Genomic DNA, 9,960 nt, shown 5'->3' on the forward strand with positions numbered 1-9,960 from the left:
CCACAGCAACGCGCGGGGTATTATCTAATATATGTATAAAACGTTTGATACGAGTATTACTTTTGGATGCACTTGATTTTCTGTACATCCTCACATATACATACTATATTGATTGGTTGGTTGATTTTTATGTCGATCTGTATATTGAAGGACATTTGGTTCTAGTTTGGGTCTCGGCTCCCGAAACCTTGGGGACGGCCGGGCCCTTGATGGATCACATGTCCGCAACCTGGCTCGCCGGCCAAGTGATGGTGATGGGGCTCGTCACCGAGTGCTTGCCGTCGCTCCACTCGATCGACCCGAACGTGTGCTTCTCCGTGACGTTCCCAAAGGTTCGCTGCGCGAAGGTGATCGCGTACTCCTGCGTCCCCTGCGTCGCGCTGAACTGCAGCTTCCGCGGCTTCACCGTCACATGCACGCCGGCGGGGCTGGTGATCTTTGGCCTGTACGTAGCCCTGGCGTTGCTGCCGACGTTCCTCACGACGCGGTGCTGCGTGATCGCGCGTTTGTCCGGGCCGAACAACGCCGAGAAGGCCGGGTAATTGAGGTCCCCCGCGGCGGCGGCGCCCACCCGCGTCGAGCAGTTGGTCCCCGCGCTGAACACGGCCATCTGCTCGGTGGTGTAGCCGAGCGCGCACAGGAAGGTGATGTAGTCCTCCGTGCCGGCGTCGTACACCAGGCCTGGATCGGCGGCGCGGTTGGGGTCCACGTGCCCTGCCCCGCGCGCGAACGGCGTGGACGCCTTGCCGGTGGACATGTCCTCGACGACGCCGCCGGCGCTGTCCACGTTGTACGCGGTGGTCATCAGGGCAGACTTGATCGCCGCCGGGCTCCACTTCGGCCTCGCCTGTCGGAGCAGCGCGGCGATGCCGCTCACCAGTGGGCACGATATCGAGGTGCCTGACATGATGTTATACTGCACCCGCCTCATGTCGCCGTCGAGCAGCGAGGGCGAGACGGCGCCTGTCCAAGCGGCCAGTATGTCCACGCCGGGGGCGGTGACGTCCGGCTTGAGGATCTCCGGGACAAGGCGGCTCGGGCCGCGGCTGGAGAAGGATGCCATTCTAGGCGAAGGTGGCGACCGCCCGACGACGGTGCCGCGGAACACGATCGTCCCGACGGGGTATGCTTGCGTGCTTAAGTATTTCTTGATCTTCTCGGCAGCGGCAAATGTGACGGCACTGGCGGGGAGGATATGGGCGCTGGTTCTGGCCTGCCCGCCCTGTGCTTCCTCGCTACCGAGCACCGCTCCGGCGCCACCGGCGAGTTTGACTGCGTATCCTTTCTCTGTCCGCCCATTCACTCCGGGGTCGCACAAAACAATCTTCCCGGCGACCATGGTGGGGTTGAGCTTCCCGACTTCACAGGTTTTAGAGCCCACGTTTCCGCCGTACACCAGTGGTAGCTTTGTCGCCCCAAGCGGCTTGCCGGTGTACAACGAGGTACCCGTGAAGGTCTCGCCATTGCCGAGAACGACGACGGCAGGGAATTGGCGGTCGATGGTGGACGCGCCGACGGTCAAGAACCACGGCGCAACGTTGACGACGGTGGATTCGACGGGGCCGGAGTTCCCCGCGGAGGCGGAGACGACGATGCCCTTTCTGACAGCATGGAACGCGCCTACTGCGGTGGTGTCTTTGTAGAACTTGCGTGCCTTCCTGGTGCCGAGCGAAGCAGAAATGACGTCGACGCCGTCCGCTATGGCCTCGTCGAACGCGGCGAGGACGTCAGAGCTCGCGCACCCTTGCCAGCACGCTTTGTAGACGGCGATGCGCGCGCCCGGCGCCGCGCCGACGGCTCTTCCCTCGCCGTAGCCGTAGAAGGACGCATCCGGCCCGGCAGAGCCGGCGGCGGTGGAGGCAATGTGCGTGCCATGGCCTTCGGTGTCGAGCGGCGACAAGGACACCGTCTCGCCAACCGCACGGCGACCGCGCGCAGCCTCGTGGCCCTTGCGGAAGAACTTGGCGCCGACGAGCTTGCCGTTGCAGTAGGCGGAAGCGTTGAACTCCGGAGTGGACACGCAGCCGCCGCGGAACGTCCGGGGTGGCGGCGGCAGCGACGGGTCCGCGGCGAAGGACGCGCGGCCGAGCGGGTACACGCCGGTGTCGATGACGCCGATGACGACGTCTACGGCGTCGTTGGACGCCGGGAGCAGCCCGGACGACTCCGAGAGCCCGAGGAAGGAGGGCGTGAGGGTGGTGTGCAGCTCCTGCATGGCGTCGGGCACGACGGCGAGCACGGAGACCGAGGACGCGAGGCGCGTGGCCTGGCGGGGCGTGAGCCGCGCCGCGAAGCCCGTGGCGGCGTGCGCGTAGGAGTAGAGCACCCTCGGCGCCGGGCGGGAGATCTCCACGGGGACGTGGTCGCGCAGGAAGGAGCCGTATGGCCGGGTGGCCAGCAGGCCGCGCCGCGGCAGCCGGGGCGCGCGCGCCGGCGCGACGTGCACAATGTAGGAGGACGTGCGCTCCGTCTCGAGCCCCTCCGCCGGCGTGGCCATGGCCGCATTCGCCGGGCCAGTGATGGCGAGCAGCAGGCACAGGGCCACGAGCGGCGGCGGGATGGTCAGCTCCATGGCTCGATCGATGCAGCCCTCGATCGATCGGGGGCGCTATAAAGCACGGGGTGACCAACGGGTGGCAGCACGGGCGCGCACGGAGATGATGGGGTCGAGGTGGGGCTCGTGCTCGTTATCGCTCGCATGTTATCTTGTTTCACGTGGCTGCCCTGGCCCTACTCCAGATATCAAGTGGACTGTAGTAGTATGTATGTATTCCAAATTAGTACCAGTACGATGCCACTAGAGGTGCCATGTGCGTATTTGTATGGCGGACGCTGCTGCGTCATTCGACGATTTTATCTGCCACACGATCCAACCAACGCGCGGCCCCCTGACGTAAGCTTCCATAGGTAAAACCCTCACGTAAGCTTTTCATACGTGTAGCATTGTCCCGCTCCGATAATGATACATCTACGAATAGAGTATAAAGCATACTTAGGGCATGTACAATAGTGACATATGGATACATATGTCCCCATGACAAAAAGTAATTTGAGGCAATTATATTAATTTTTTTCTCTCCAATGCAAGCTATCACTAGTGGGTCTCATTAATAAAATAAAAAATAACTAGATCGTTGATGTCGCGCGTTGCCGCGCCCGTCTATTTCAATGTAAAATAGCAAGAATCTGTGTAAATATGCGAACATGATAGCTAAGTTGATCATGTGAAGATTTTAAGATAAAATACAACTGTTGGAAAACTGCGAGTATTTCAAATACGCCGCTTGATGTAGATCGCAACCCATAGTACATATTTTCAAAGAAATAGGTATAAAATACAGAAAGTCGACATGCTAGGGAGGGAGGGGGAGAGGGGGAGAGAGAGAGGGGGGGAGAGGGAGAGGGAGAGAGAGATAGAGAGAGAGAGAGAGAGATTTATCAATAAACTGCTATGCTGAATTGGATATGTTTCCTGCAAGTGTAGTGAAACCCTTTGCAGCTCCTCTTGTTGTTGTTTGCAGCAACGACATCAGGCCAGCTATTCATATCTATTATCTCCTTGATATGAGGTGCTCTTTCCATGACATCATCCACGCCTTCCTAAGAAAAATACCGCAGATTACAGTGGGGTCAGTCAAGAAAACAAAAAAGAAGTCATATAGCAGCAAAGTGAATCCAAGAACACAAATGTGAACTGCTAATGTATAAATTCTTCAAATTTAGGGTACAGTGAAAGCTGAATCTTAAAATCAGAGATGCTTATTTCTGCATGTAAGGTAAATATCTAGAAACTATAACATCTTGCCCTATAGATGAAAACGCTATAAAGACATTCATGCCTTTGAACATAATTATTCTATAAATCTTAAGGGAAACGTATTGAGCAAACTGCCTTTATTTAGATCAAGAAATTTATCTCATAGTTAGCATCATGTAATATAATTTATGTATCTGATTCTTTTTGTGGCAACGTACCGCGGAAAAAGGCAAGGCCAGCATGACACAGACTTGGACGACACTACGACAACATGCCAGGGACACCAGTTCAACCGGCCAGCTATTGTGCAAAGTTGACAAGTCACAGTGGCCGCTGTTGTGTGTGGTGGAGGTCGCAGAAGAGGCGCCACCATTTTAGGTCAAGGTCGGGGAAGCAGGACGCTTGCATGACCAGGAGGAAGAAAGCAGACTTCACCGTGTTCTAGGCTTGTAGCTCAACTATGGATACTGCTAACATCTGGAAAACCATATATGTTAAGTTCTTGATATTAAAAAATCATTAGTTTATTTATTACTTTGCAACAACACCACAAAAGTTCTAAGCTTCAGGATACTGTTCAAGTGCAGCTTCTCAGTTTAGTTTTATAGAGTGAATTTGCTCCATGCAGGGATGTGCTCCTGTAGCTAACATGCATTATAAGAAGGTTCTATTAGTATATCTGATCAAATGGCCAGAGCCAATAAACTTGACACCTAGTCAAATTCTGCTCTACCACATCATCTCTCCAGTTACTACATATATTTGCCTATGGTCATTTTTCAATAATGATTTCTTTGCTCCGATATTATTAAGAGTTTCCAAAATGCAACATCAAAGATTGCTTCTAATTGATTGGCATTTTCAAGAAGCTGCTCGTTTGGACAACTGCATGGTTTATGATGAGGATGATGACAACTTCGGTTTCAAGACCCTGAAGAAGTGTTACCTCTTGAAGTTTAGTGAGAATGCTGTCCAAACTCCACATGATAGCGTTCTGTTAGGCCACCAGGATGCGATCAGATTGATATTCTAAATCATGACATTATGTTAGCACTGCTTTACTCAAATATTTGTATGACATTATACATCAGTGTCACTCCTTCCTCGAATATGGGTCCTGATTTATGCCCTGCCTATATCGAGAACTGTAATCCGAACCTTCAGAATTTTCCATATGGTTGTTCCATGGGTGTTACCTTGTTTCCGATGAAGCTAAAACTCCTATGAGATTAGAATGCAATTATGATCTTAGGATTCTGTAACTAATATTTATGACTATATTTGCCGTATTACCCTCCTAAGGACAAGTATCAGTACTCTACTGTAAATCAAGGAAATTCTTCGTAACTTTCAAGTACTCTCCATTGTAAATCAAGAAAGGTCTTTGTAACTTCCATGTATCAAGCCACCATATATTTACAGAAATTCCGACCATTCTACCGGAACAAAAGACGAGCGCGGCAATGCAAGCCATCATGTACGCTCACCATTGTGTGCCACTGACCCGCGAGTGCCGCCTAAATTGAGTTTTTGAACCTCATATTTGTCACCAAACATTCAATAATCATTTATTCTCCATGGGAATTGTACAAACATTGGATATGTCATTTTATCAGATAGGAACAAATTAAGAGTGTACAATACTTATGTTTGTGCATATCGATCTACCATCTAAACGACCTCATGCATATAAACAATAATAATCGGCAGTAGCTTGTCATGATTAATTACGAACAAATAAGCATGGAAAATAAGCAATCATATGAACACACTGGGTATGGACAAAATATATGACATTCCACGTAGCTAACCTGCCAGCAGCCATTGGGATCCCAGTTTTCAGAATTTAGGAACAAAAATAACCTAAAACCTAAAAAGTGCAGCTGTGCTCGTTAGAGCTCCCGAGCACACACCTCACGCATCGTCCGATCTATATCGTGAGTCTCAGCCTCTCAGGTGTCGTTTGATCAGAGAAAAAAAATCCTAATCCACAACCGCATCTCTCTGGCCGTACCCCACGACCCACTCCTCTCCCCCCTGCGCATCTTCCCCCATGCCACAGCCACCTCCCGCGATGCCCCCTGCCCCGGACCGGCGCCGACGAGGCCCCACCTTCCTACCAACCCTGGCCAACTCCCTTCCTTGCCTCCGACCAGCACCGGACGTCCACCTCCCCTGGCACGCCGATCCGCCCCGCCTCCACCCTCAACAGTGTAGCACCGCCATGGGCTGGATCCGGCAAGATCCACTGTGCCACCCCTCGACCAGCCCGGCCCTCGCGTCGGCGGCTCCACCGAGCCAAATCCCGAGCCCCTCCTTCGCCAGTATTCTTCACCGCCGACGCACATCGACCGGCAGCGAATCATCCTGCCCAGACTGGTGCCAACGCGGCCCCGTGCCCAGCTTCTCCCTATTGGCGTCGTCTTGGGCCCCGCCGCCTCGGTCTCTCGCCGGTTCAGTGCATCTCGGGGCCAGCCCCTGACGATTCCGACCGGCGACGGGGTCCCCTACTTGCGTGCCCCTTGGGACCCCCTGCAATCCTGATCTCCCTGGCCACGCAATCCTCACGTAGCCTTCGTAGGGCTGTGGATTGGATTGACGGCGTGGATACAACCTTCTGAGTCAGATGCTGGAGGACGTGGTGGACTGTCGATCTGCTCCACAGCCCGACAGGTGGCAGTGCAGACGAGCGTCGCCGGCTCAAGAGGATTTGATGATGTCCAGGGCATGGATGAGGCCAAGCAGGAGCTTCTTGAGGTGAATATGGTATATCTACATACTCATGAATTGTGTTTCTGTGATGTGATGACATGATGAGATTCAATGTTGATCTGAAAGTGTCCAAAACTTGCCCAAACATATGATAGTTAGTGGTTATAGATGCTAGCGCAAGTTGTCCAGAGATCTACCACCGGGAGTGTTGGGTTTTGTTTCTCCCAAAACTTGCCAGACGCAGGATAGGTAGTACTGAGCGATGCTGATGTGAGTTGCCTGAGATTTTTTTAGCAAAAAATTGATTTTAATTTGCAGAAGTGTTGGTATTTCCAATAGGTTTTGTTATTGGCGTGGAATCTGGATCATAGGTTCCGACATAGATAACCAATCTGTATGACATTCCTTCTAGGGTTGTTGATTTGATTACTATTATAGTAGTTAACAACATTTCACATTTTTAAATTGGAGATATACTAGGAAGTAGAGGGTTGATTATAGTACCTTATTTATGTACTGAATGTAGTTTTTGTCGCTGCATTCTTAATATTATGTGCATATGATCTGTCCTGCGACCTATTACTTTTTTGTGAATTTGAGTTAGCCATTTTTTGTAGTCAGCAATTTTGCACTAACTTGCCTAATAATGCCAGAAAGTTGCCTACAATCAATTTTCTAGTATCTATTGGAGATTTGGGAGTAGTTCTATGTTGAATTAAATGTTTTTCAAGGGGATTTCACATTGGTTTGGTTTTTGTGGAAGTATGTGCACTATGATTTATTAAGTGTTCAAAACTTGCCCAACTCATGATAGTTACTTGCTAGAAATGTTGGTGTGAGTTGCCTGGAGATTTTCTCCTGAGAGTGTTGGGTTTTATTTCGCCCAAAACTTTAAACTTTAAAACTTGCCCAGCCCATGATAGTTATTTGCTAGAGATATTCTTTACCATCAAATTGATTCAGTTTTCACATTGCTATTTTCCAATAGGATAAATTGCCTACATATAAACATTACTTTCCTAATAATGCCAGAAAATCACTACGAGAAGAGCAATTAGCTAGTTGTGCTAATGGCAACATGTTCATAGGTGCATGCCCACCATGGATACCGATGTGGATGGCATGCAAAATTCCTTCCTAGTTCAGTGCTTGAGAACGAGACGAGGTGCAGCTGTGCAGGCACATAGTATATAGGAAAACTTGTGTGCATTATTAGCATGTGCAGATGCTAGTGCTACACTGATTGCATGATGCGTTGTTGTACCTTGATGTACTAGAGAATGTGGTCGTCTCCAATGGATATGCCGTCTCCATTGGACCCAATCAGCTATTTTTTCTTCAGGCAATTTTTCAGTGCAAGCCGGCAAGTTGTAACTAGCACTTAGGCAAGTACTCGCTCCGTGCGAGAATTGATGATTTTTGAATGCGAGGGTGGTTTGCGGCGTGGGGATGCGGGGGCTAGAATCGTCTACAATTTGAGCAGAAAGTGTCCAAAACTTGCCCAACACATCATGCTTAGTTGCGAGAGATATTGACGCGAGTTGCCCAAAGATACTCTCCCGAGATTATTGGGTTTATTTCGCCCAAAACTTGCCCAAACCATGCTAGTTAGTTGCTAGAGAGGCTGGCGTGAGTTTCCCAGAGATACATTTTAGAAACAAACTGATTTATAATTGGAACCAAAGTTGATATTTACAATAGGATATGTTCTCTACATATAAACATTACTTGCCTAAATCTCCAAAGTTTCATAGTTTTTTTCTACCAATTTGATACGCTCAAATAGTTTTCGTTTGATCCACCCAACCCAACAAGCAAACCATTTTGGTTGTAGCATAACTTTTTTGAGGTTTTGTGCACATGCCGAAGGAAGAAGCTTGAACATCCATTTCCCGGTAAGCTTTGCACAAAGCTATTCTTTTTCTTTGGTTCAGCAAAAAAAGAGGAGTTGCCTCAAACACACAAGGGTTGCTTACTGCCAATAGTGATTTTGCTTAAACAAACCCTAGAACTTGGCTCCTCTTTTTTATTTTCATGTACTGACAAGACTAGCTTGTTGTCAAGGGGTTTCTCTGAATGTGCAACAGCCATTAGCCGGAGAAAGGAAAACGAAACACTTTTCATGTACTGACAGACAGGACTAGCTTTTCGTCAATACTTGATTTGCTTAAAAACCGCTATAGTTGCTCACTATTTACTTTTTACCATTTTCTTGCAATAGGTGCACTAATAATCAATACTAGTTGCTCATGCTGGAAGAGAAAAAGGGGAAAACATTGGAAAAAGAGTTGCAATTAGGATGAACAAGGTGAGGAAATCAAACCTTCTCTTTCGTTTCCTCCTCTGTACCCTCGTTCATTTTTAGCAAGCAAGAAATATTTTTCACTACACACTTCAAGGTAAACTTCACACAGCCCCCAATAGCTTGCTCTATTCCCTGATTCGTTATGTGGGATGGTTAGTTAAATATTGCACGAGCAAATAAGGGGTCAATATTGCCTGAATTGTTATATCCAAGTTTTTGCTTAGAAGAAACCCATATAAAGGTGCAAACATTTTTATCTATTTTTTGTTTCTTAGGTTTTGAGTATGGGCGGCCAATAGATCAAACTGTTTTTTTCACCTGCATACACCATTAGCCTCAGGAGATACATGTCCAAAATCCAAAGCAAAAGCTAAAACCAGAAATTCAAGAGGGTTATGTTTTTTTTCACACAACCAAATAAACATGAGTTGCCTCTAAACCATTCTCTACTTGCCCAAACATTATAGAAACTTGTCTAGATATGTGAATAGCCAGAAGCACAACCAACACAACAGCTACATGTACGGCAAAGCCCCAGATAGATACATTGCCCAAAATTTAGTAGCAAAGTTCACAACGAAAACATAGCAGCTACTGCTACTGCTACAATTCCGCAACTTGTAGTTCAAGGAGATATTTGCCCCAAAAAATCACTAGTAACAGCCAAACCCTGTAACTTTCAAGACCTCTTTTCTCCTTAATTTATTTTTCTACCACACAAGAAACATGAGTTGCCTGCATTTTTTTCTCCCTGATTGTCTACACATATACACAACTTGTCCAAAAGCTTTGCCAAGCTTGACGATCAATCAAAAAAAGCAGCCTTGTGCAACCTACAACACTCTGCAGATACCTGCAAAAAGAATTCAAGCATAAAATAGAATAGCACTTTCAAGAGAGGGCTTCCTGTGTTTTCAGCACGAGTTGCCTCGAAATCATTCTAGACTTGCCTGCACATCGTACCAACTTGCCCAAAATACACATTATTTTGCATGCATAATGTCTTGGTAGTTCTTTTTTGCAGTTCCACAAGCATTAACTGCCATGTTGTTGTATATTCCCTCACTAATAGACCCTTGGTTCCATAGAGTTTTGTAAAAGAGGAGCTGAGAGGGCACATCAAGATGGAAGCTCACTTTTCAGGTCCATGGCCAGCAAAGCGTGGGACAACAGTTGTGGCAATGGA

At 48.5% G+C, this 9,960-nt stretch overlaps 1 protein-coding gene and 1 long non-coding RNA gene across 2 annotated transcripts; one reads left to right on the top strand and one right to left on the bottom strand.

Annotated features, from left to right (window-relative positions):
- Window positions 1–214: 214 nt before the first annotated feature.
- On the bottom strand, window positions 215–2,572 carry LOC119297740 (subtilisin-like protease SBT1.4). The gene has a single exon (XM_037575407.1). The coding sequence runs from the start codon at window positions 2,570–2,572 to the stop codon at window positions 215–217; it is 2,358 nt and encodes a 785-aa protein (XP_037431304.1).
- Window positions 2,573–5,784: 3,212 nt separating this feature from the next.
- Window positions 5,785–9,960, top strand: LOC119297741. Its single transcript, XR_005145723.1, has 3 exons — window positions 5,785–6,523; window positions 8,691–8,777; window positions 9,863–9,960. It is a non-coding gene; the product is annotated as an uncharacterized LOC119297741 (long non-coding RNA).

This window comes from Triticum dicoccoides, chromosome 5A (genome assembly GCF_002162155.2).
Source record: "Triticum dicoccoides isolate Atlit2015 ecotype Zavitan chromosome 5A, WEW_v2.0, whole genome shotgun sequence".
Classification (NCBI taxonomy): domain Eukaryota; kingdom Viridiplantae; phylum Streptophyta; class Magnoliopsida; order Poales; family Poaceae; genus Triticum; species Triticum dicoccoides.

What these genes read in the sequence shown, in the direction of transcription:
- LOC119297740 (XM_037575407.1), bottom strand. Translation starts at nt 2,572, where the DNA reads ATGGAGCTGACCATCCCGCCGCCGCTCGTGGCCCTGTGCCTGCTGCTC.